The sequence below is a fragment of the Podarcis bocagei genome (genome assembly GCF_964188305.1).
Source record: "Podarcis bocagei genome assembly, chromosome: 6".
Classification (NCBI taxonomy): domain Eukaryota; kingdom Metazoa; phylum Chordata; class Lepidosauria; order Squamata; family Lacertidae; genus Podarcis; species Podarcis bocagei.
Genome location: NC_138130.1, coordinates 67,101,633 through 67,129,022, shown reverse-complemented (window position 1 = coordinate 67,129,022; position 27,390 = coordinate 67,101,633). Strand labels below are relative to the sequence as shown.

The 27,390-nt window shown below is 40.1% G+C and overlaps 2 protein-coding genes across 5 annotated transcripts in view; one reads left to right on the top strand and one right to left on the bottom strand.

Moving 5' to 3' along the window:
- Window positions 1-11,611, bottom strand: part of DCAF6 (DDB1 and CUL4 associated factor 6) — a 52,208-nt gene extending 40,597 nt beyond the window's left edge. For 2 of the 4 annotated variants that reach the window (XM_081199212.1, XM_081199213.1), the window contains exons 1-4: window positions 11,370-11,611; window positions 2,751-2,812; window positions 1,144-1,236; window positions 90-275 (exon numbers count right to left, since the gene is read on the bottom strand). In XM_081199212.1, coding sequence (XP_081055338.1) covers window positions 90-275; window positions 1,144-1,236; window positions 2,751-2,812; window positions 11,370-11,463 — 435 coding nt within the window. In that variant the 5' untranslated portion in view covers window positions 11,464-11,611. Of the gene's footprint in view, window positions 1-89; window positions 276-1,143; window positions 1,237-2,750; window positions 2,813-3,155; window positions 3,263-11,369 lie in introns of those variants that run through there. The other 2 variants (XM_081199214.1, XM_081199215.1) reach the window with 2 other exon arrangements.
- Window positions 11,612-12,144: 533 nt separating this feature from the next.
- MPC2 (mitochondrial pyruvate carrier 2) lies at window positions 12,145-25,613 on the top strand. Its single transcript, XM_081199223.1, has 5 exons — window positions 12,145-12,477; window positions 16,922-16,962; window positions 20,231-20,315; window positions 20,661-20,772; window positions 25,379-25,613. Exons 1-5 carry the CDS (start codon window positions 12,372-12,374, stop codon window positions 25,416-25,418), a joined length of 384 nt encoding a protein of 127 aa, XP_081055349.1. The 5' UTR covers window positions 12,145-12,371; the 3' UTR covers window positions 25,419-25,613.
- The last annotated feature ends 1,777 nt before the right edge of the window (window positions 25,614-27,390 follow it).

The window sequence follows — 27,390 nt, the reverse complement described above, 5'->3', positions numbered from 1 at the left end:
ACTGCAGTGTGAAAAAGAATAGATAAGCAATAGTCAGCACTCATGACTTTATAGTTATAAGATACAACAGAAATATTAATTTTCAGTACCTCATAAGTAGTTCCATAATGGCATGTGAATTGGCACTGTCTGTTGGTTTCAGCATCTTGCTCAACATTGGTAAAAAAAATGACTCCATCTCCTGAACAGGACACGATCTGTTTATCACTGGTGCATGGCAAAAATTTTGCACTAAAAATATTTGCCCTGTGTCCTGAGCGAATGGTTGTTAAAACCTAGAAAACAAGGATTACTGTATTAGCTTAACATTTTAATTACGGTAATACTGATCACATCTATCTTTCTCACCTTATTCCAAAAAGCAGGCTACCATACTATTTTATCTTCATAATCCACTCTCTTGTTCTACACCAGGGATAAGTAATCTCTGGCCTGAAAGTGTTTCCCCAAATAATACCCATCTGCCCCACACCTGTCACCAGATGTGGGGCAGGCACAGCTATGCAACTGAATTCCCCATATGAAACTTGATTGTGCGGTCAATCCTTGCAGAAAGTACCGTAACTTTGCCAGCCCTATTGCTTGGCACTTGGGAAGAAGTGAGCACAGAGCCCCTTGCACTGTGGTTCCCAAGCCCAGACAGCCCACTGGCTGTAAGATGCTCAGAAAGTGCTGCACAAAGGATTTGGACATGTGGGTCATCCTGGCCATCTGTCAAAGCTGGCCTGCAGGGATGGAGACAGATGAGGATCTGGCCCTTTGGACCGAAAAGGTACACCACACTCTGGATGGTTCTACACCACCCTGGTAATTTCATAACTGAAGGCTTTGACCAATGCACAGCTCTAGCAACTGCACTACAACACAATAGTACAGTGCAAGGTGGTGAGACAATATAAAGATTAATAAGGCAGAAATCATGGTAACAAGATAATACTGAAAACTTTTTGAGCAGAACTGGTGGACTTAATATGTTTTGTGGCAACTCTCCTACACAGGACAGATGTACTGTTTTGAAAGAATAACCAAGCAATCCATGATATATGCAATGTCACAAAAAACAGAGCTTTCAATTACAAAAAAAATGTTAATAACATTTTGACTATTCAGAAAAATGGATAAAGGGACAGCAGATCATCTTACCTTTCTACTATATGGATTAGTAATTACAAGATTAGTATCATCAGATCCAGATAAAATATATTCTCCTGTATCATTCCAGCATATTGTATTCACCTGTAAGCAAGTATTTAACACAATAATTAATATCTAAAGAAGGGGCGAACAATGTTAAGATGCAAACTATCTAACTTTACCAGAAAACAACACAACTCAGCTAATTATGCATATACTTTGTATACGGACTTGCACACCTGTATATTCAGCTGCATGAGCAGTACTTCTCTCACACTTGCAGTCTCTTTGGTTCATACCACCGCAGAACATCACATATGACAGAGGTGGGGAAACCTTTTCAACCCAAGAGCCACATTCCCTTCTGGGCAACCTTTCAGGGGCCACATAAAAGCGGCAGGCAAGGCCAGGGACAAAAATGGGGCAAGAATTGTATCCAATTCTTCCATGGAACAGACTTCCACTCAAATAATGTTGGAATCCACCCTGTGTGCATAGGGTTGCAGCCTAAATTAACTCATTTTCACTGGGCCATTTATCAATTATCCCCAGAATAAAAAACTGAGTATCTAAACTCTCCTATAATGAAGTCTATGGAGAAAGACCATACAGGAGAATTTAATTTTAGAGATAAAAGAAAATATCAAAATTATTTTTTTATATTTTGATTACTCTTTAAAACATATGTATGAAAATTAAAATAATTATCATGTTCCCAACAAACCTTTATTCCACAAGATCAAATTCCTTGTGATATAAGATTTAGAGTCCCAGGATGTAGATTTTTTTTAATTTTAAAAATGTTCCAATATTAATTGTTTTGAACCTTTGGCTAGAATGTATTATGCTTCATTTTGTGTGCCTGTATTTTATTACTACTATGCTGCATTCCTTTCCTATCTGACCCTGAAAGTGGCACAAATAGCCCTCCAGGATGTTATTCTATCTTAAGTTTGCTGTAGAGTGTAAAATCAGCTATCCTTGAAGCTTCCTGGGAGATAAAACAGCCAAAGGTCTGGTTGCCAGGGGAACAGTGACATAAATGCAACATTTGAGGTCAAAATGACCTGGGCACTTGGGGTACCCCAAGGTAACCGCAGAGGAGCCTTACATTTTAAACATCCCATTACCTGTAACCTTTCATGATGTATGTAGAAGGATGTTTAAGAATGTTATGTTTTGATGTTTATAACTCTTTGTGTGCTGTGCCTATAAATCCCTTGTTCTGATGCTCCTCGTGTCAGACCTTCTTCTTAAGTGGCTAGAACAATCACATTAAGTTGAGCTCTGCCCTATTGCAATAGCTATAATAAATAATTCCCTTGGTTCCTTTACTTATTTAAAAGATGGTCCCTCACCTGAGTAAAAATAAGGCGGTGTAGAAGTAAATTCTTACCAGACATAAGAACAATCTTGTACGTCCTAACATGTTTTTAAAAATGTGTTATAACAACAAATTTTCAGTAGGGAAAAAAATAAAATAAAATAAAGTAGATATACTTGGAAGAATACTAAAAGCTCATGTTCATCTTGTCATGGAAATGCCAGTTACCATTACTTAACTTCTTGTTCAAGCATGCATTCTTTTTAAGCAACAACAACAAAAAATCACTTACACAGCCATCATGCACATTCAGCGTTGCTTCAAGTTTTAATCTTTGGATAAATTCTCTCCTTCCTGGAGGGGAAAATGCAAAATTAGCAAAAAGGTTTAGATACTTACAAAAGTATTTTTTAATATTTTTATAAAATATGCTTTATAAATATATGTGTGTTTTATAAGTATATATGTATTGGTGCCTTCTTTCTTTCTATGGAAGGTATTGCATTGCCTCTACAGCTAAGATTCTTAAAGCACAAAGTGAACCTTCCTAAAGGTAATGGGATTTTCTGGGTGATGGGTGAGCTCCTTCTCAGTTCCATCCAGCCATGCGTGCATTGACCCATCCTAAAATGGGTCCAGGTGGAAGAACCATAATGCATCATCACCCAATCAGTACAATGTCAGAGGCAATACGTACCCGCCCCCAAACTTGAGCAGATTTCCCCACAGGCCTCAGCACTTAAAATGTCCTGGTTTTCCCTGGTGTCCCTTCCTTGAGGAATAGCACATCCCACATGCCCCTGATCCCTCCTGTTGTTTCATCTGCAAGGACAAGAGTGAACACTGCCAAATGAGTAAGTTGTCTTTGCTTTAACAAAAACATTGTGTGACCGAGATTCAGTATGATATGGCAAGACACTCGTCCCATACTTTAAGGTAAAATATTAGCTACTTTGTATCCACCTGTTGGCAAATAAGGGTTCTAGATAGTTATTTTCCTTTCACAGATCAGTTCCTTCATATGCCTGCTCAGCTGTTCTGTGATTTTTTTTGGGAGAAAACAATCATATGCCCTAATCTAGAATCAAGAGCACTTAAATATATGAATTGTTACTGGTACATTTTGCAAAGAAAACCATGAGGAAAAGAAGCATGCACAATCATGTAAATGAATACCCTGGAATTAAAAGGTTTAAGATGTCTTTCCACTCATACAAATCAGTATGAGTTTCAACCATATAAAAGCAAACTAGTACTGCTTGGACAAGCTTTCTCTACAAATAGACCCATGTAAACATAAATCAAGTCTACCAGTCTTAGAAGCATTACAGGTTGCACTTAAGGTTGTAGCCAACATGCAGAACAGATTCCACAGAATCATAACATTGTAGAGCTGGAAGGGCCCGAGTCCATTCCATTTATACAGTAAGACTTTGCATTCCACTCCTTTCCCTTATAACCCCCACATCCTCAAAGTCTGCTTTGGAAGTTGTGGGACCCTCTGGAACAGATTTTGGGGCACATAGAGGCTGCAGAATGAAATAGTGAAAGGTGGAGACTTGTGTGAATAAAAGTGTCGAATTCCACTCTAAAGATTTTCTTGTGAGACTGTAATAAAACCTTCATTTTATGAAATTAATACTTAACATCAGATGAGCAGTGTAAGCAGAGGAATTGCCCATATCCAACTCATCCTCACCTGTTTTTCCCTTAATGCAATCAATGTTATATTCTATTTGCCACTGGATTGGCCCAAAGCATTTTAGGTTTGCCAAGCAGAAGCTTTTGATCTCTCAAAATCAAATATATTAAGGCAAGGAAATCTACTTGCTCTTTTGAAAATAAGTCATATGACTGACCCATATATGCTTGTACAGGTACTATAGCATAGATAACCTATACAACATCTATTCTAGAAAATTATCACACTAGGCATGATAGTTGTGTTGTAAAATTATGTTTATAAGTCTTCACTGGAAACTCATGATCATGCAATGAAAATCTATTAAAGCTGGCCCATACCATCTTTCTTATGCTGCTATTGCCCTTCCAGTCAAATGTGTTTGTTGTTGCCAACATATAGCTTTTAGCTTTTTCAGTTTCTTCAACACTGATTTTAACAAGACTTTTCAGGCAATTGTCATGATTTTGTTTTCAATATCTTCCTTTCCAGTCTGACTTTATGTCATCTTTTTCACCAGCTGCTGCATTTGCCTTTCCACTTACACAGAATCATTAGCAAATATTATACAGTCATCAGCAAAAAACAACAACATGTTAGCTGTTCTCTGAAGAAAATTTTACACTCCCAGTTTGTTAACTTAACAGTGATTCCAGAGCTGTGACAGCTTCAGATACACTGTGGACCACTGAGTGATTCCTGCAGCACAGCTGGCTATTCTTTGCAGATCAATATACATGTTGTTAATTTCAGTGTTGCTCAGAGCACCGAGGACATCTGTCCCCAACAGGATAAAAAACAAACCCCTGAGAAAATTCAGATTTTAGTATTCTATGTGATGTTGGGAAGTGATAATTCTGAAACTTTTAAGTATTCTGAGTACCACAAACATTATCCTTTAATTAAAGTATCATCTTTTAAAAAGACTCTACAATAAGTAAATTTAAGTATAAATTTCCCATTTTAATTTCAATAGTTGGGATGTATTTTTCTTTCACGCAGGAACAGGGGGAAAACTATTGTGCAAGTAGAAAGAATTCTGTTTGTAGCAATCCTGATAGCTGTATTACACTTTCAGACATACTACAGATCTTAAATAAGTGCATGGCTAAATATAACCTTTCCTGTTTAGTCACTGATAATGTTACAATCACTTGAGCTTTTAACTGAGGTAAACAGTGTTGCAGCAACAGACTAAGTCAAACATTTAAAATACTAAGTTCACAAAAGCAACTTAATTTTGATGACAAAGGGAATTTAATATGCTATATGCTTTTACAGGTTTAAGTGATCATAAAAGGTATCGCATTTTGCACGTTTCATATTGTGTAGAAAACATTAGCAGAAGCACAAGCTCACGCTCTCTACAGCAAACCAAGGACTTAGGCCTAGTTCTCACTGTGTCCAGACTGCACTGCAAATAGGTGGGGGCTCATAATCATAAAATTATACTCTGCCCATCTGGCTGGGTTTCCCCAGCCTCTCTGGGAGGCTCCCAACAGAATTAAAAGCACAACAGAACATCAAACATTTAAAACTTCCCTAAATAGGGCTGCCTTCAGATGTCTTCTAAAAGTCAGACAGATGTTTATTTCCTTGACATCTGATGGGAGGGTGTTCCACAGGGCAGACGCCACTACTGAGAAGGCCCTCTGCCTGGTTCCCTGTAACCTCACTTCTTGCAGGGAGGGACCCGCTAGAAGGCCCTCAGCACTGAACCTCAGGCTGAATGATGGGGGTGGAGACACTCCTTCTGGTATATTTACCTCTCTACACTACCAACACACTTACCTTGGTTGCACTATAGCCCTGTCAAGAATGTTGAGGAATGAATGCCAAACACATTATTTTTATCATGTATGTATGGCACGGCTAAAATAGCAGATTTAGTATAACACTGGCCTTTAGGCAGCAAAGCAACAAACCATTTTTTATATATCAGGTACATGTCTAGATAAGTCACCCATATGATACGGTATTTCCCTCCTCACCATCAATCAATCATGAATACAAGCAGGAATGCCATCTGCATTGAATTTAAAAGTTATTTTAAAATTACCGTGTGTTAAAATAACTAAATATTTGCTAAAATTACTACACTGAACTTTTTCCAAACAAAAAATATTACTTGGTCATTGTCAAGATTGCTAGGTAAACTACTATACTGTACTTAAATTGTAGCAAATGACCTAAATGATACTTCATTCACTTTACAAACCTCTAAAATTAACATATCTGCAGATGTGAGACCAGCAAGGCTATATTCTAAAAGTATCTCTAGTCTTGTTCCCAAGCATGCTGAAGTTGTGGTATCCTACATGAAATGCAATGCTAAGCAAACAACTCTCACAAGACCTATAAACCTTTTCAAACTGCATTAGAGAGCCGCTTTCAAACTAATGCCACTGTATGAATAATGAACTTGATAGCACAACTAAAAGCTGCAGTGCTATGAACTAAAGATTATGCTATAAGAAGGTAGGCAATCTAAGATCGTTCTTAAACAATTATACTTCTAACTACTGTTGCTTATGGTAAATATTTTGCAATATGCCACATATTCTCTAAAATTTAGTTTACTCTTCTTCAGTCTATCTTACAGTCTCTTCATTCTCCCTGCTCCCACTAGTGTGTTACATTTTTTTAAAAAAGATGTATTTCCTAATAAAGCTGTATTTTGAAATAAAATATTTTAAATATTAAACAACTCTTGACTTTATTTTTTTAAAGCTTTTAGTTGTGATCCAATATTTAATTGCATTGGGTTGTAGACAATGTTATGACAGCAGAAACCCACCAGCAGAATCCCTCAACCGTCTGGAGCTGATGGGAGGGCACAGGACGGAAGAGAAGAAATGGAAGTCCCAATGTACACATGCAAGTCCCTTGCACCAGCAGAGCTACAGCATTAGATATAGCCCAAGTAATTAACAGACAAGCAATTGCAATGTATAGATATTGCTATAGATTTGCTGTTTAATGCAAAAGTATCTCTCTGAAGAAACTTGGTGCAACCACCTTCATATCAGCCCATCAGGATTGCTAGCAGGACAATGTGGCCAAATAATGAGAATGCTATTTTACATTTTTGGAACAGACTGTCAGAAACAGACTTCATACCACAGGTGGTGATGGTTTCTTTTTTTAAAAAAAATGCACTGCTTTTCACCACATCTCAGAGACTTACAAATAAAAAAAATGTACAATGCACAAAACTTGAAACATAAATAAAAACATCAGTGTAAAGCATTAGAACCATTTCTTCCAGTTGCACCTTAAAGACCAACTAAGTTAGTTCTTGGTATGAGCTTTCGTGTGCATGCACACTTCTAGTGTGCATGCACACGAAAGCTCATACCAAGAACTAACTTAGTTGGTCTTTAAGGTGCTACTGGAAGAAATTTTTTTTATTTTGACTATGGCAGACCAACACGGCTACCTACCTACCATTAGAACCATGTTCATGATGCAAAGGCCTGAAATGAAACTGTTTTAAGCTGTTGTCTGAAACTTAATAGGGACAGTGCCTGTCTGATTTCTAGTGGGAGGAAATTCCAGAGTTGAGTCCACTACACTGATGTTGCTTTAGGACTGTTGCTGCCTTTTTCCACACCTGCTTAATTTGTCTGTATGTCTGTAAACGGGTATGACAAAACTTTCTTCTGGTAATTTTACATGCTGCCCTTCAATATAAATATGCTCATACAACAAAGCCAGTACAAAATATTTAAATATTTAAAACAGCAAAAAGGTTGTAAACAACTCAATGGTAAAACACTAAAAGCAGCAACAATAAAAATCATAGTTAAAGAGTTGAAACCAAAAGAAAAGTAACTGAAAGCCCAGAAAACGTATTATTGTGGCAGCAAAAAAGGTATCAAAGAAGGCACCAGGCAAATCTTGCTGAGAAGAGAATTCCAAAGGCAGGACATCACAAGTGAAACAGCCAACTCTCCCCACTTGTCACCCCCTCACCTCAGAAGATGGGAACACAGCGAGGTGCAAATCCCACAATGATCTAGATGCACTGGCCTACTAGCTGTGTAGCAGGCATACCTCCAAATGCCCTTGTCCAAAGCTGTGTAACCAATAATCAGTAAAGATATCTAAGAAATTATGAGGTATGGTCCAACTGGCTGGTCCCTATCAGAAATCTGCAGCTGTATTTTGTACTAGCTCATTACTTAACAGTATTCAAAGGCAGTCCTAGACAAAACACATTGCTGCAGTGTAATCTGGATTATACCAAAATACTGATAACTTTCTACTGCACTTCTATCCACAATAGGCCTCAGCTGGTAGAAAGCACTCTGAACCACATGGGCATCAGTGACAAAGTTGGATCCTAGAGTATTCCCAAGGTGCTTTAATATGTCACTGCTCTTTCCTCCCACACAGATTGAGTTTAGAAAGCTGCTTCATACTTTCTCATTGCTCAGTGTGGCTTTGAAAGTGTGGCAATTAAATAAAGCTATGAATACCCACACTACTACAAATGCAGGTTTGTTAGAAAATAAGTACAATAGGAATAAAATAGGTAATTTCAGACTTGAACATTGGTTGCTGATTTAACTCAGGCTACAGGTGGCTATTTTAATTCAAAATCAGTTACTGTGAACACAATATAAATATGCTTTTAAATTCCAAATATATAGCATCATATAGCCAAACATTACCTACAATTATTATTTTATATCCCAAACACATAACCTACAATTAGAAACAATTTCTTTGACAAAGGCTGTGACAAACATATTTTTCAAAACTGTGTTTATTTCAGTTCCTTTATCCAATAGCAAATTTTGTTTCCTTCATCTACATGGTTGGGGACACCATAGGTGAATGAGTCCACTCGCCACTTTAAGAACAAAAGAGAGGACAAGAAGGCTTAAAGATTTAGCTACTTTCTTTACAGATTCTCAAACACTTTAGGTGATTACTTCAGTAAAGAGTGGCCTATGAAACTTATATAATTCTACATGTCTCTAGGATTTGATGTTCTCTGGGGGAAAGGGCAATTCCTTCAAAATGTCAATATAAAGTACATTTTAACAGATTTCTCAGCCACAATGACTGAGGAATTTCAAAACTGTTACTGAATTAACTTGTAAATGTGTGTTTCTCTTTAGGTATGTTTCAAGATATACAAGTATAGCATTTTAACATATTTTGACTCTAAATCTGCAACAAGATAACATACAATGACTGTATAAGCAACCACTTGATGCAAATCAATAGAGAATGGGGCTCAGCTGTACTATTTATTACTGTAATGAAAATCATGAAGGTGTAAATAAAATATAACAAAGAATACGTTGAAACTTTATGCCATACACATCTAAAAGTTATACTGGATCAAAATACACAAAGTTCTCTCATCTTAAGCACTCATTTCTAAATTAAACTAAACTTTCAAACAGTAAAAAAGGTAACATGCCATGACCCTCTCCAAAAGATCACTTTAAGAAAAAAAAACATGGTCATCACTCTGCTCCTGTGCCCTTGCTGTAATACAGAAAAGAAAGCAAGAGCAGTGATGTAAAGAATATTTTTCAAGTGAGCTCTTTTTTGTGGTCTACGCAGTAAAATCTATGAAGACCGCTTTCTTCTAATTAAATAATAATTGAAATACATAGTCAATATTTCTGCAGTAATAAAATACTTCTTTGAGCATTAGCCTCCCCAATTCATTCCTACACTTAACACATGGTTATTAGTAACTTACACTTAGTTATAGCACTTAAGTTATCATCATAAGATAACTGTAGCCAATTAGATCTGTGATTCTATACCTAATGACAATGATGTCAATCAGACCATAGATAAAGAACAGAGTGGGGAAAGCTACTTGATAACGCCTTTAAATAGTCTTAAATTTCACTTTGAAGCCAATTCCCAGAGGAAGGGAGGTAATAAAACATGTGGGGGAAAGATTGTGGCACAAGTCCACAAGTCCAAATCTAGTTGTGCTCTGGTGCGTATCACTGATGAATGCCTCACTTCCATCCATATCAGACACAAGTTCAGCAGGAAGCAGATCAATGAAAGTCATGAGAACAAATATCCCTTCCTTGTAGATTGGTGCATTTGCTTTTAAACTATCGAATATATGTCATCATATAAATTTTCATCTACTTTTATTCAGCAATATCTTAAAGAACAGATTGAAGATCTCCCGTATTGGGTAAAAAAGTAAGCTGTCCTTGAGTCCAAAGAATATTTATGTTTGTATATCAAAAATCAAATTAAAATCAGAAAAAATCCATTTTTTTTGTAGCAATATTGTAATGCTTTCAGAAAACGCAGCGAAATTAGTATGTTTCTAATAGAAAAAGTGCAACATTTAACTAGCTATCACTGCCCAAGACAAACTTTACCCAGAATCCATAAATGATAGTTATTTATGTATGCAGATTTGTTAACACAAGCAAAAACAGCCAAACTTTTCTATGAATCAATATACTAGAAGCAATCACGTGCTACATTCTTCTTTGCAGGGAGTTGTGGGGATCTATGGGAGGTACAGTTTTATGACACTTAAAAATGCCTTCAACAGTTAAATACATCCACAACCTGTTTAGCTCATGGCAATGGCAAGCAGAGACACTAAGCCGTTCTGATTTCTCTTTGAGATTTCTTGCACGAGCTGGGGGTGCAAGTGTGTGAGAAAATTTATATATCATAGAATAAGTACTATCGCGTCGCAACTCAGCATCCAAAGATGAGGGGGAAGTTGCGGAAAGAGGGAGTGAAACGCCACTCCCCAAATTATTTCAGAAAAATCTCCGAGCGTAGTGCAAACGGGGGAGGGGGGGAATTATCCGTGAAGAGAGACAAGCACACTAGAAATACTTCTGAACGTTTCGTGCCGTCGCAGTTCGGTTTTGCTTTTCCAAAAAGGACCCGACGCTCATTCCCACCCCCACCCCCTAACGAAACCGTCGTGGAAACTTGCTGTACATACAAGAGAAGGGAGAAGAAGGACGGAATGGGGTCAGCTATTGAGCCGACCACCATAGCTGAAGGGCCGCCTCTTCTCCCCACCCCGCCCCGAGCGATAACCCGAGGAGGGGGCTGGGGGTCAGCGAAGCAGCCCCACCACAGCGCGCAACAACCCCGCCCGCCCTTCCCCTCAGCCGGAGAAAGAGGGGGGGCCAAGGGCGACCCACGACCACCTCAGTTTTCCCCCAGCGCCTCAGACCCCGCCCTCTCGCCCTTCTCCTTCCTCACCTAGGTATCGCCTCCGCAACAGGCCGGGCTCCTCCAGCCCCAAACTCCGCTGCCTCACATCCCACAGGAGGTGGGTACAGCAGCCCCGGGACATGGCACCGCGCGCTGACCAGGGGGATCCGACTCGCCGCCACCGACATCAGTCGCTGCCACTTGCTGAGGCCGCCCCCTCCCCCGCCTTCACCATGGAGACCCGCGTGCGCGCTTTACGCGCGCGTAACCACCACCACCACCACCACCCCGCCGCCGCTCAACAACAATATCACCCCTGTCGGGCGCCAGCAACGGCAGCCTAAGCCCCTCCCCTCGCTGCTCCTCTGCTCCTCCCACATCCAGGGATCCGCTCGCAAAGGATATCGCGAGAATTCACCCGGCCCCTCGTCCTACCGCCGCTCACGGTCACAAAAATGGCCATTGAGACGTCCGTGTCGCCGTTTAGCGGTCATCCCTCAGTACGGGACTGGACACCGGGAGAAAGCCGCCTTATCGGCTTTTCTTACGCTTTCTGTACACGGGCTGCTCAAAGATGTCTAAGCAGGGTAGTTAAAAGGGCAGCAACCACCACCCTTAACGAGCCTTTTCAAAACAAAACTCATCCTGGGTGAGGGCAAAGGAACATTGAAGGAGGACATGTTTGTTTTGGGAGCCAGGTCCCCGAAAGCTTTGCTTGAATCGTCATCAGTCAGCGTCCGCCGCTCATACCGTCATAAAAAGAGGACGCCAATTGACCGCAAGAATGTCATCAACGTCGGGTGGCAAAGCCGGTAATGGCGTAGCTAGCCAATAACGCGAAAGCCAGCTGTTTAAGCCCCGCCTCTTGCTCCGTCCGTGGACAAATCAGAATCAGGAACAGCGGCTCGCCCCACCACCTGCTTCTGTTCGTGAGGAGGGGTTGTGGGTTTTTGTGTTTTCCCCCCTCCTCTGCTCAGACGGAGGAGAAGGAGGACGACGACAGGTCGAGCGGGGGCTTCGTTGCATCAGCCGCTGTCACCCGCACACAGAATGGCGGCCGCCGCCGCAGGGTTTCGTGCCTCTTACCACCGGTTCCTGGACCGAATCGAGCTCATGTTGCCGCCCAGGCTGCGTCCCTTGTACAACCACCCGGCAGGTATTTGAGGGGAGGAGGAGATGGGGAGGTCGTTTCCTTGCTCGCCAGCTGGGGATAACTCGTGAAATGGTGTATGTGAAAGTGTGTGCGTGTGTTTGAGAGAGAGAGAGAACCCTTATTTGTAAAAACAAATAATGTATGCCTGGAAACAAAACAAAGCCCCCTCCCACCCTCCAGTGCCTCAGTTCCCCGCTTATAAACCTGGTAGTGAAAAATGTGTGCTTGTGTTGTATCTGGTCATTCTGCTCGCTCCAGACCAGGGACTGGAGTTCATCTCTCCATGGCCATTGGCCTTGGACCAGTTGCCATCTCTCATACTGACCTACCTCACAGGATTATGGGGAGTAGGAAAAGGCCAGGGTGGGGACAGAATTCTTTGGCAAAAGAGGGGGATAGAAATAAAATTTAAACGCCCCAGGTCAGAGTTGGTTAGTACTTGGAGACATGGCAAAGTAGATGGTTTAATCTCTGTCCTTGAGAACTCCTGCAAGGTGGTAGCATTTCTTCCATGGTGATGGGCGGGCGGGCTTTGTGGAGGTCTGAGTTGCAGTTTTTTGGCCTTCTTAGTGCAGCCTGAGACTAGCCCTTCTATGCTTCTGCTTCCTGCAGGTTAATTGTTATTGTCGTTAACAAAGGCTGCATAGAAGTCAAAGTTCTGTTTGTCCTCTTTGACACAGATGCTTCTGGGAAAACAAACTTTCCTTTCACTAGGAATGGTGAGAGATTTATTATGGTGACCAGATGCAAAGAGAAATTGTCATGTAGGGGTAAGAGAAGCTGCACCTGCTGAAAGTCCTCTTTCTGTGCTGCTATTTAAAATTCAAGATGCCTGTCCTTCATTGAAGCAGGTCAGCTTAGAGGATAAATTTGGGGCTTTCCTACATGGCATGGGTCAATCTTGCAACTGTCTGCTCTTTTAAAAGATTATTTTCTTGTGAAGGGATGCTGCTTAGTCAGATTACACCAGCTCCTCAAAAACTTGCATGTTCAGAAAGGATTCCCTGCAGTTCTGTTGCTTAGGGCCCACTAAAATCCAGAGGTGGCCTTAATGGTTGCCTAACCGCAGAAATTATACAGTAGGTCCTAGAAAGGTAGCCGACTACTTTACTCCCACGCACGTTGAAAGAAAAGCAGTGAGTTATAGGAAGTAATCCCTCCCCCCCCCCCACACCATCCCTCATTTATCATATTGTCAGGAGATTCTCTTCTGTTCATTCAAAGGGCTTTTGAAATATAGGTTTTCAGTGGAAACTGCCATTAGGTTTTTCTTTCTCAAAACTTCCTAAAACATTGTATTCTTGGTGGCTGTCAGCAACCATACAACAACATAACTGGATAACAAAATAGTCTAAAAATTAGGAAACTGGTAGACTTGATTACAAATTCCTACTCTGTTGTTGACTTTTCCTCTAGACTGAATTTAACCATAATCACCCTTTGATTTACTTACTGGGGAAAGTACTGGTATTCTCTTATCATTACTTATAATCCATTTTTAAACATGCAGCTCTTTATCTTTCCTTTTTTATCTGCAACTGGCTTTTTTGGCTTCACTATCTCTCCAGTGTGAATCCTTTAGAGGTCACTTGTAGATGGGCTTTATAAAAAGACAAAAACCAATTAACAAGATTATTTCTTCCTTTGCCACTCTTTAGTGCAAACCAGTTTGTGGTGTTTGGACAGAGGAATCACTTGTCATAAGATTTTCTGGTAGTTGCAAAAGCTAATCTTATCTATACGTCAGTAACTAACTGCATTACTTAATTGTGGATGTAAATTCTCTGTGCAGATCATAACATGTTCCTGCATTATGCTACTTTATAGTCTCAGCTTTTATTGGGAAACTTGGATTCAGCAAAGTACTATGCCTGTTACACAAATGAAAAATGCCAAGGAGCATGAAAGGTGATCCAACTGATACCAAAGGCCTGATGGCAGAAACATTTATTTCTTGTGAAAGAAGCTTGCAGAAGGAGTAAACCACTGTCTGTCAAGGAAGTGTGAATACAAATACTGAATTATAGTAATGCAAAACCTGTTATATTGTACTTTAAAATTGAAGTTGGGACTCATAAATGTGAAGTAATGCAAATTTAAAATTAATTTTGCATGTCATGACTTTGGTATAGTCCCTGACTTTAGATTGAGGACTATCTGATTCAGCGTTTGCTCTGGATTCTGTAGGTAGCAAATTACAGTGCTGCTCTAATTTACTCAATAGTGCTGAGGATCACTGACATGATGTTTGTGAAATATACCTTATGAGCAGTTCATATATTTGCTGTATTATTAAGGCTCTGAGGTAAAGTCAAGCAATGAAAGGAATACACTAAATTGTAGTCAGGTGTTGCAGATGCCTTTCCTCACAATGTCATCTTCACTTTCTGGAAAAGGGGATTAATGGAATAATAGTTTTCTGTCCGCATATAGGAAAAGGTTTATTCCAAAAAGCATTTCTTCAAGAGCTTCTGACAAATGTTGGCTCATTTTTAAAGGAAAGGTTTTGACTAAAGATGTGGCTTAGTTTCATACCTGTTGAATTGAGTGTCCAAGTTTGAACTTCTGTTGGCATTCAGGCATATTTTCCAAATCTGCGTCATGTCCATGGTGCAGGTCAGTTTGATGGCCTAATTTGATAAGTGACATTTTACCTAGAATACAAGCTGCTGAGGAAAATCCTGTCACATCTGGTTTGTGAAACACCCTAATTATCTATACTTGTTTCAGTACTTTTTCTGTCTTTCACAATAGTTTGTCAGTCTTGCTAAAGGACATGAAAAGTTCTGAAAAGTAGCCATCTCTGCTTTTCGTGACTGTTGCTATGCAATAGAAAGTTGGTTTTGGCAGCAGTACCACATGACTTGGAATTCCATTTGTTCTTCGTGTAGCTCCTCTGAATAGAAAGCTCTTTAGAATTCCTCAAATGCATCAAGAATAACTGGGCTGCTGTCTTGCAAGAAATGTACAGATTGCAACAAATTTAAGTATATTTAGAAATAATGATTTCTTAAAAAAAACAACCTGAATAATCCCATCACTGAAAGTAGCATCTTCATTTACCTACATAACATCTTGACTTAATGTTTCTCCTAGTTGCATAGCTTAACTCTAGAACAACTTCTATAGAAGTTCTTCTTCAAATCAATACCAAAGTTTTGCAATGGTTTTGTAGTGAAATGCCCACATCTTGCTGCACCTTCACAAGTGAGGAACTGTTGACTTGTAAGTTCTGCTTCCCAGAAGGCAATCCTAGTGAGCTCTTTGGGGCATCTTCTAAGTGTGTTTTAAACTTAATAGACACTAAAAACAGAGTATTACCAACAATGTGAACTTGCCAGACAGTTGTCTTGTTGTTTAGTGGTTGTGCACCAGTCTCATACATTCATTGAAAAACAAAGGTGAAGAACAGTAACTCTAGTATGGACCCACAATGAGTAAGACAGTAACCTAATTTTGGAGGTGCTGCAAAATGTGAGGGTTTTGCTACAAAAAGGGTTGGAGTGAATCAAACCATGTTGGGTTTCCGGATGATACCTATGATCCCCAATTCATGTAGCAACTACTTGGTAATGCAGCGTTCACACTGCAAAATGACTGCAAAAAATTGGCACGGGATTGGAGGGAATCCCAATTTTGGGGTTCACAATGAAGCTGCTATAGAGCTCACCACCTGTGAAAAGTTCACATTGTACGGCAAAGTACTCTTTAAGACCTTGTTTTAATCTCTGAAGAAGAATGGCTCCAGAGAATGGTGAAATTGGCCATCACTTCCATAGGAGCAACATTGTTTTCTGCATTTCTTTTAATTACACCTCAAAGTGTTTGTAACCTTCAGGTGCTACAAAAAAAGGTACAAAAGTAGTTTGAACAGGTCAGACAACAGAAGGTAGGAAGCAGAATATGCATTCAGCTTGGTGTCAGATTCCTCATGAAGTGCTTTGAATAGAGTTGTATAAGTATTATGATTGCACATAAGGAAACAGACAATTGCAAAACCTGTGTTGCAAGAGAAAAGCAACTTTGTGGATCTGTTGTAGTTTTTGCACTGTTAACAAGTACTGTACTAGAGACAGAAACCTTTGTTCCTGTCCCCAGATAATCATGGCAGAAAGTAGTGCCTGGTACCTCTGGACAAATGCAGCAGTGTTGGGGCAGGGGATAATACTTCTTCATGTGTGTGGGTGTCCTCTGCATTTTCTTCCACCAGTTTGGTAAAACTGTCCTTTGTGTCATAACTCCCATTTCCTGTTTTCAGATATTTGATTGCACCTCAGCAGAAGAGCTTTTATCACTTCTCCCCTGTGCTGTAGTGTAAAACATAACTATTCTGTTGGTGCATGTGCATCAAGGCTACTTGCTGTTTTAATAATTCACACAATTCAGTGGTTTTGTGCAAATTGTCACACAGCAGAATCATGTAGCTAATGAAATATTTCTCTTTCAGGTCCTAAAACAGTGTTTTTCTGGGCCCCTATTATGAAATGGGTAAGTTGAGAAGAGGTTTGTACTATTGACAATTTTTTGTTGTGACTGGCCACTGCTAGTAATTATCACTATTGTACTGTATTTCATTTGCTTCTGACCTCACTGTTTTACACTTCTCCCCCACCCAATACATGTAGCTCAAGATAACACTTCATACATCTGAAAAGAGTGCACTGTAGTCTACAAAAGCCTATGTCATAATAAATTGGTCAGTATTTAAGGTGCCACAAGACTCCCCACCCTCAAAAAAATGTATTCCACTCTGTTTCCTCCCTGGAGCCCTTTGTGGGAGATGGGCAGGCTATACACGAATAAATTAAATTGTGGTGCATGTATTTTAACTGAACCTGACTAAAAATAATTATGTTGTTTGTGTATATAGACAGACAACTCTTTCTTCTTGCCTGAATTCTGCTGGTCCATGAGAAGCATTTGGATATGTTGGAAGAAAGATGTAGAAATAAGTCCTACCTTAATTGTGTTGAAATGCTATCTGACAGTTTAGCAGAAATTTCTACTAAACTAGGTACTAACACTGCATATCTTCTCTCTGAACTATCATAGTGCTATTTTGTTGCACCTACACCTACAACCATGGCATTGGCGACTTTATATAGTCACTAGTTGGAAGCCACTAGTATCAGTAGGACATACATTTAATATAAATACAGCAAGACTGGTTATTGGAATTGGGAAACACAACTTTCCAGTTCTTAAATACTGCATTTGGTTTTGATGCACAAAGCCCTTAAAATACATAGGTCTTGATATTTCAAGGGCCATTTGCTTCCACGTGAACTTTCCTGTGTAGTATGATCTTTCTTCTGCTCAGTGTCCTAACATTTTGAGGCATGGTGAGTGAGCATGAAGTGCAGGGTCTTTTCAGCTGTAGCACCTTTATTCTGCAACACTCTCTCCTTATTAATTCCCAAGTATTCACTGATGCTTTAAGTGACAAGAAATCTGTATTGTCTTGTCTAGGAAGTCCCAAAGCTTTTAGAAAATATTTGCTGCCCAATATGTTAATTACCGTATTTTTCGCTCGATAACACGCACCTGACCATAACACGCACATAGTTTTTAGAGGAGGAAAACAAGAAAAAAAAATCTGAATGAAACAGTGGATGTATCATTTTTGTGCTTCATGCTGTGGCCACAGACAAGTGATTTGACAGTGAGTTTGGGGTGACCCAATGCAAAGATCCTGAGGATCCATGTGGATCTGTGCTTTGTAACCACGTTTTTGCACCATTGCAGCCCCAGGCAACAGTGGGTGCGTGATTTTTTTGGTGCAGGCTGTAGCCATGGATATGCTATGTGATCTGATGGTGAATTTGGGGTGACCCTATGCAAAGATCCTGAGGATCCATGTGGATCCGTGCTTTGTAACCACGTTTTAAGTGGGGAGGGAAGGAAAAACGTAGAAGGGATAAGGAGCACCGAGAGGGGTGTGCGGAGAAGCAGCTGGCTAAGAATGCAGGAGAGGGGTTTTACCGGAGGGAGGAAAGGAAGGCAAAAGTTCCCCCCACGCACCCACCCAAGCCAGCCAGCTCTCTCTCTCTCCCCCACCTGCATGTTGCAGCACCGGAGCAGGAGAGAAATTAGAAGGAAGGACGCTCTGCTTTCCCCTCTGCTTGCCTGGAGGGGAGGGGTTTTCTCTGCTCTTTGTTCCGTTTGAGCAAACACAGTAACAAACAGAAGCGGGTGGGCAGTAAGACCCTGAGGCAGAATGCAGGAAAGCAGCAGCTTCCTCTTTCTAAGGCTTCTCTTCTCCAGACGATTGATATTTGCCTGATTTTTGCCTTCACTCGCGCCTGTCGGCTCCAGGGACCACACATTCGCTCAGTAACACGCACAGACATTTCCCCTTACTTTTTAGGAGAAAAAATCTGCGTGTTATAGAGGGAAAAATACGGTAACTCAAACAACTCTTAGCTGGGTGTCAAGTTCCTCTGGGACCAGCCTTGTATAATTGCCATCTTTTTCCTGTAGAGACGAATCTCTTTGCACTTTTTCAGTTAAAACAGGCCAAGCTTCTTTGCTTCATCTGTACAAGTATGGAATGTTTGGGACAATGGGCAATGCTTCTTCAGCAATCAATTATAGTGTGTTTGAAGCCTAATAATACCAGATACACTCAGCAGTGGCAATCATATATTTTGACCTGTGTAGCACAGGAAAAAGGCAAAACCCTTATCGCTGAAGTAGCACATTGGAGGCTTTCTGAAAGCATCAAGAACTCTTGCTCTTTCAGTTGCAGTAGTACAAGCCACTATTTGTACCTCACCTACTTAATCCACTCAACAGGATTAAGAATCACAAGATTCAGCTGGCTGTCCAAACCAGCTAAAATTTATTATTTGTCTCCACCAACTTTTCCTCCCATGTAACATGTCCCCTAAACATTGGAGTTACTCTAGCTCTTAAATTGTGAAGTGCATGAACTATAGTAACGGTTGTTGTTGGAATCCGTCTGTCTCAAGAGACACTGGAGTGCGTCTCCGGGGCTGAAGTCAAACCGCTGTGTTAGCAGCACCCAGCTGACCTCCCTAGAGCATAAGCCTGGGCAGTGTGTATGGGGGTCCTGGGCTGCCCAGACAACAAGACCTCCCTCTTGGCCTTGCTGATGTGGTCCAAAGGAAAGCGGAGCAATATGTCTGGCACCAGCTTGGCTGCAGGAATTGCCGGAAGGAGGTATACAAGATGCCATCCAACCGTCTTAGGGACACCACTCTGAATTTGTGTAGGGTTTACTGCTTAACCTTTTCTTCTCGCAAAGATATCCCACAAAGCAGCAGAGGTATAGGATCTGAGTTTTCCTTCTAGATGGGCTGCCTTCCCAGACTGACAAGCCCCATCTGCCCTCTCACTTCCTGCTCCAGTACATGCAAAATCTACCTTCTTGACCGTTGGACCCACTATTGGTCTCATTCGCTCAATCTACCAGAGCCTGGCTTTGCATGCAGGGTTTGCACTGAGGGTTTGAGACTCATTGGTTACCTTCACCTGGTTTAGCCAGCCATTTGAAGCCATTCCTAGGGTGTGGCTACTGTTGCATGCTGATAGCTTCTAGGAGCCACAAGTGAGAGTCGAGTGCAGGGTGGGGGACCAAAGATGAACAAACTACCCCAGAATGAGCACAATGTCTTCCTCACCAGAGGTGTTACTGCTCCCCTAACACCCCATAACTCCCATTGACTAGGTTCTAATTAATGAAGACACACTGCTATAATACTGCACTAAAGCTGGCTGCTACTTCCTTTTATAGGGCTTGGTATGTGCTGGAATGGCTGATATGACCAGACCAGCAGATAAACTCAGCACATCACAATCTGCTGTGCTAACGGCCACAGGTATGTTTATTCTCACTTTGCTGTTAACTATTTTTTAATTAAATGTTAAAAAAAACATCAGCTGATAATAGAAGTTGTGGAGGAAAGAACCAGTTATTGCTTCCATGTAACACATTATGGATTGGGATGCCAGTTCCTAGTGCTGCCATCTTCCATTCTATAAGTGGGGGGGGAAGAGATAATTGGCTCATAAATAACTAAGAACACTCAACTTGAATGGCATAAGCATGAAGTTTTCTATCATGTTGCTCCAAATCTGAACATCTGATACTACAATCATTGTTGACCTTTGGTACTAATAAATCTACTTGATATTAAACCTTTGCTTTCTTTATGATCCAACAGGTCTTATCTGGTCGAGATATTCTCTAGTTATTATTCCTAAAAACTGGGGTCTCTTTACAGTTAACTTCTTTGTTGGCTGTGCTGGAGGTTCTCAGCTATACCGTATATGGAGGTAGGTATGGCAAGTAGGTCAGAAGACTTTAAGTTGTAGCCTATTCTAGGATCTGTTCTTGAGACTGGCTGAGCTGCTTTCTTCACTTTAGGGCTTCTCAACCTTTTTCCTGGCGTGACTCATTTGCTTTAACAGTACATGAAACATCCAATGTTCTGTCATGGGGAGTGATGACGGAGAAACTTCATTTGCTGCCATGCTACTCAAGGCATGGCAACCAAGAGGCTTGTTCCCACACCTTTCCCTGTGAGACTTCTCAGTCCCCAGTCTAAACCATTGTATTTATCAATCTCCAGGCTTTATTTGGCTTGTGCAGTGGAAATCCCCCTGCCTATCCTTGCCAGGCTCTTAAATCCTTCTGCACTGTTCTTCTTCTTCCACCTGCTTCCTGCTCCATTTCAGCATCTGCAGTAACTATCCTATATGAAGTTGGGCGCTGGCAACCCTCTCCTCCCTTTAGGAATTGTGGCATATCCAAACCGTCAGATCCTTAGCTCTGACTGCCTCAGTAAGATATAACATGATAGCCCTCTGACTCCCCTCCCAAGCCTCTACAGTTTGAGAAACTGTTTTGAAGCCATGCAACTGTTGCCCTGGCCCTCCTGCCAAACCATAGTTGTAGAGTGGATGTAGAAGCTTCTTAAGCATTATCCCTCACTGATCCAAACCACCAGTGGTTATAGTTAATATCCTGGTAAAATAGATCACAATTGGGTATAGCAGTCCATTTGCATCAGGTGTTGTGCTAGTCTATATTCTGTCTTGAGTATTGGAACTGCAACAGTTGTAAAGGCAGAAGCCATCCTATAGCAAAGTGTTAGGTATAAAGAATAAGCATCAGTTGTAGCTAGTTTAAATATGACCTAATCTAAAGCTTCCTAGTAGCATTTAGAATAAACCTACCTAAGTTTATTTTCCATTCTTAAGGGTTCAGCATTTTAGAAAGACTAGTTTGTGTACACAGCAAAAATGTTTGGCGAGGATGGGCAGCAATGCTTACTTGGCCTCCTGGCACCAGCATCACTGAAGATTACTGGGAGGGGAAGAGGAAAGGTGTAGCGGTGGGCAGGTTGGAACGGTGTGAATGCCAAATGCCTTATCCTTTCTCCCACAGTGATTGTTACTCTAGCTTCTAGGTGACACTAAGACAGTTAAGGAGGAGCATTTTTTGCATCTTTACTTGATTGAGCGGAGTCCTTGGGTAGAGGAGACTCGGTCAATGCCAAATGAACAAACACCTTGAGTTGCACTGCAGGCACTTTTAAAAACCAGTGCAGATCAGCTGTAATATTCCCAAAGATTAGCTATATGCCTTCTCCCAACTTTTAACATAGAATAATTAAGCTACTTTTCAAATAGTGCTTAAAGGGGATTTACATCTTAAAAGGTGACTTACAAATATTTGTGAAGTTGTAAAAGAGGCAGGGTTTCAAAAGCAGATATCCTACCTTGCAACAGTAAGTGCTCCCTCACTTTGTGTCTGGTTGTAAACAGAGCAAATGCTTCCTTGAAATATACCCCCCCCCCAAAAAAAAAAGTCAACAATGATCAGAAAACATGTAAGGGGAGGAGGGAAAAGCTGCTTCTGTCACTGCCCCCTCCTCTGCCACAGTCAATAGTAGTATATGATATCTTAACCTTGGCAAAGAGCAACCCTTCCTTGGAAGCACATGCACCCAGATCGTGTCTGGGAAAGCTAAAATATGTAACCTAAACCCTGAATTGTAACCATAATTGGCTATTTTTCTTTTTTAAATATATATATATATATATTAATTTTTCAACAGTTTAAACACAGCACTACAGAAAACCAAAAAAAACAATACAATACAAAAAACACTACAAAACACTAACACAAACAACTAACAAAACAAAACAAAAACCATTTAAAACACAATCCAATTTCAATATCTTATCTTTCATCCACTTATTTCCACGACCTCCTCACACCTCCCTTTTTGTATTCCACTTCTATTAATTGTTTCAGCAATTCCTTTCCATCTTCCTGTGTTTTCTATCCTATAATTATCTTAACACATTCTAACCTTATTTTTCCCTTTAATACTCTATTAATCTATCTATACTTAATTCCTTATAACATTTCTACTAAAGCCATATAACTTCATTCCAACATTTTTCTAACATTCATTAATTTTACAGTATTTCTGTAAATAGTCTTTAAACTTTTTCCAGTCTTCTTCCACCGATTCTTCTCCCTGGTCTCGGATTCTGCCAGTCATTTCTGCCAGTTCCATATAGTCCATCAACTTCATCTGCCATTCTTCCTGGGTGGGTAAATCTTGTGTCTTCCAATACTTCGCGATGAGTATTCTTGCTGCTGTTGTTGCATACATAAAAAAAGTTCTATCCTTCTTTGGCACCAATTGGCCGACCATGCCCAGGAGAAAGGCCTCTGGTTTCTTCAGAAAAGTATATTTAAATATCTTTTTCATTTCGTTATAAATCATCTCCCAGAATGTCTTAATCCTTGGGCATGTCCACCAAAGGTGAAAAAATGTACCTTCAGTCTCATTACATTTCCAACATTTATTGTCAGGCAAATGGTAAATTTTTGCAAGCTTGACTGGTGTCATGTACCACCTATAAATCATTTTCATTAAATTTTCTCTTAAGGCATTACATGCCGTGAATTTCATACCTGTGGTCCATAACTGTTCCCAGTCAGCCATCATTATGTTATGTCCAACATCTTGTGCCCATTTAATCATAGCTGATTTCACCGTTTCATCCTGAGTATTCCATTTCCACAAATTCTTAATTTTTGGATCCAACAATTCTGTTTCCAATTTTGATTTTTCCACCTGGAAACCAACTTTTTTGTCCAAATTGTAAGCCTCCATTATTTGGTAATAATGGAGCCAATCTCGCACTTTGTTTTTCAATTTTTCAAAGCTCTGCAATTTTATTCTGTCTCCATCTTGTTCCAAAATTTCCCAATATTTGGCCATTTGGTCTCCATATTGAGTTTTTTCTGTGCCTTCGCTTCCATTGGTGACAGCCATCTTGGAGTTCTCTTTTCTAACAAATCCTTATATCTTATCCAAACATTAAACAGTGCTTTTCTTACAATATGATTTTTAAACACTTTATGTGCTTTTACCTTATCGTACCACAAATATGCATGCCAGCCAAATGCATTGTTAAAACCTTCTAAATCCAACACATCTGTGTTTTCAAGAAGCAGCCATTCTCTCAGCCAGCAAAAAGCAGCTGATTCATAATAAAGTTTAAGGTCTGGCAGGGCAAATCCACCTCTTTCTTTAGCATCGGTTAATATCTTAAATTTTATTTGAGGCTTCTTGCCCTGCCAAACAAATCTGGAAATATCTTTCTGCCACTTCTTGAAAGAATCCATCTTATCCAAAATTTGCAATGTTTGAAACAAAAACAACATCCTTGGCAGCACGTTTATTTTTATCACAGCGATTTGGCCTAACAATGATAACTTCAAATTTGTCCATATTTCTAAATCCTTTTTCACTTCAGTCCAACATTTTTCATAATTATCCTTAAATAAATTCACATTTTTTGCAGTCATGTTAACCCCTAAGTATTTCACTTTCTTAACCAATGTTAGTCCTGTCTCCTCCTGAAATTTCTCTCTCTCATTCACAGTTAAGTTTTTCTCTAAAACCTTAGTTTTCATCTTGTTCAACTTAAAACCTGCTACCTGTCCGAATTCTTGAATCAGTTCCAATACCCTTTTAGTACTAGATTCTGGCTCCTGTAGAGTCAATACTAAGTCATCAGCAAATGCTTTCAGTTTGTACTGTTTAGCTCCCACTTGTATACCTTTAACCTCTTAGTCCTTTCTAATCATATTTAACAAAACCTCGAGGACCGATATAAAAAGCAATGGAGAAATTGGGCAACCTTGTCATGTCCCTTTCTCAATCTTAAACTCTTCTGTCACTACATTGTTCACAATTAATTTTGCCTTTTGTTCAGAATAAATTGCACCTATACCATTTTCAAAACCTTGGCCTACCCCCATCCCCTGTAGATTCTTCTTCATAAAACTCCAAGAAATGTTGTCAAAGGCTTTCTCTGCATCTACAAATATCAAAACTGCCTTAGTATTGATATTCACTTGTAGTTTTTCTAGAATATTAATTATATTCCTCGTATTGTCAGACAAATGTCTGCCCGTGACAAAGCCCGCTTGGTCTTTATAAATTTCTTCTGCTAACACCTTTTTTAATCTTTTAGCCAAAATATCTGCGAAAATTTTGTAATCCACATTAAGCAATGATATGGGGGGGTAGTTCTTGAGCTGTGTCTTTTCAGTCTCTGTTTTTGGTATAAGTGTAATGTAGGCTTCCTTCCACGACTCTGGTGCCTTTCTCCCTTCCAATATTTCATTACAGACTTCCTTCAATGGTTGTATTAACCATTCTTTCAAAGATCTGTAATATCTTGAAGTCAAACCATCTGGTCCTGGAGATTTACCTAGTTGCATGTTATGGATGGCCCCTTCCACCTCCTGATCCAGTATTTTGTAGTTCAACATTAGCTGTTTTTCCTGAGAGATTTTGTGTAGTCCATTTATTTTCAAAAATATAATTGGCTATTCTTTTTCTGACAGGTATAACCAAGACCTAAAAGCCAAAGAACTGGAGAAGTAGAAATTCAAGCTCAGCTCCTCAGATCTCATCTGCAAAGCAACTTCCCAAGGGACCTAGATTTAATCTTGTTCATTTTGCCCTGTATGAATTTTTACTAAAGTTGGTAGAGCATGTTTTTTTCTATAAGTTTAGAAAGCAGTCTCTTTACATGGAAATAAAACCTTCTACTAAACAATAAAACCTGAAGCTGCGTAACTTTAGTAGGTTTTTCATGATCTTAAGGGCTGTGAGCAGTGGTTGTGGTTGCAGAATACCCCTTCCTCCAAAACTGCTCTTGATAAGGGAACCAGCCCTTTCGGCAGCATTTGATGCAGTGTATGGAGTTGCAGCTGTTGGGGGTAGGTTTGGTGAGAATTGGGCACACACATCTTTTTGGCAAGATGTGCATGAAGGTGCTACTGGACCAATTTGATATACATTTTTCATGCCACAGTTAAGTCATGACTAAGATGTTGAAGATGGAAAAATACTTTAATTCGTAATATGCTTTGTGTGATCCCTCTGCCTGAAATACAGACAGTAAACATTTTAGATTCAAATCAGTATCTTCACATGGCAGAACTGTTGGAGCAGTGGCCAGTTTTCTGAAGTATAATCCGTGCTGAGCTATACTAAGTTCTGTACTGCGTGGGGGGACCTAACCATTATTAAATGCCCACTGCTGGGTCACAGTAATCTAAGGTATGTCACAGCAGCACCACACCTACCTAAGCGTAGGATAAAAAGTTGTGGATCCCAAACCAGTTTGGCCTCACTGTGGGTTGCAGTCCTAAAACGGCTGAAGACAACTTGTACTCTAGTCTTTCAAAAGTTAAAAGGTATTGATAACTGACCAGACCTATTCAGCTAAATTGGGGTAACCATTGCAGTTGGCTCCAGAGGTTGGATCCCAGTTGCCATCAGCCTCAGCCAACATAGTCAAGGATAAGAGTTGCAGTCCAGCAACATCTTAACCTTTGAGTCCAACTCCATCCCAGACTAGCAGGACCAGCGGTCGGGGATTATGAGAGTTGTGGGATCCATGGTTGAGAGAAGCTGATTTATAAAAACTTCCTCAAATGTAAAAGCTTTTCTGTGAGACTAGGAAGTGTGGCTTCTACCATGTGCTTTAATATATGGGGCTGAAAAGCATCCTGGAAATGATGGTGCATGACTATGTAGCTTTGTTTCCAGGTGGTGTACACAAAACTAGCCTTTAACTCCAATTTTTAAAAGGTACTTTACAAAATAATAATACACAGACCATGCTATATTACTGTAAGTTTAGATGTGAAAACACTTGGAAATCTTGTAACAGATGTTTTGACCAAATCCATAATGTTCATTTTGTAAGTTAGCAAGCAAATTGTGAATTTGGATGGGGTCAGTTTGCCCATCACTAGTAATGGCTAGGTTAATGGAAGAGCATGAGAGTAGTCGGGGGCTACTCCTGAAGCATATTCTCCTATACTGAGCACTATGCACTGTGCTATATTGAGCACTTGCAGTCAAAGCTGAATCTTGGCTTTGTAGCAGAAGTATGTGAAAGGAAAGGCAATTCAATATCTCATGCTTGACAAATTACGAAACACACAACAGACCACTAATGGAAAAAGTGTATTAAAATATTCACAAGAGTACAATAGAAAACATGTAAATATCCAATGTGATGTGTGTCCAACTTAGAAGCAAGTCAAAACAAGTATGTTACCACTAGTTCCTGCTTTAACTTTACAGAGACCTTGTAGAACAATCCCTTGCCCAAAATTATACACCTATTTTATAGGTGTTTACCCCTTTTGCCCCACCCCGCCAATCTAGCAGCATCATAGTGTGGTGCCCTCTTAGTGGTGCTTTCCAGAAGGTAGCCAACTGCCTGTGCAGCAGATGCATTTGAGAACAGGGAAGGAAGGAAAGGAGACTGTACAACAACTTAATACAAAATGCAATTCCAGTTTTTTAAAAGTGCAGAAACAAGGTAGAAAAGGGCTCA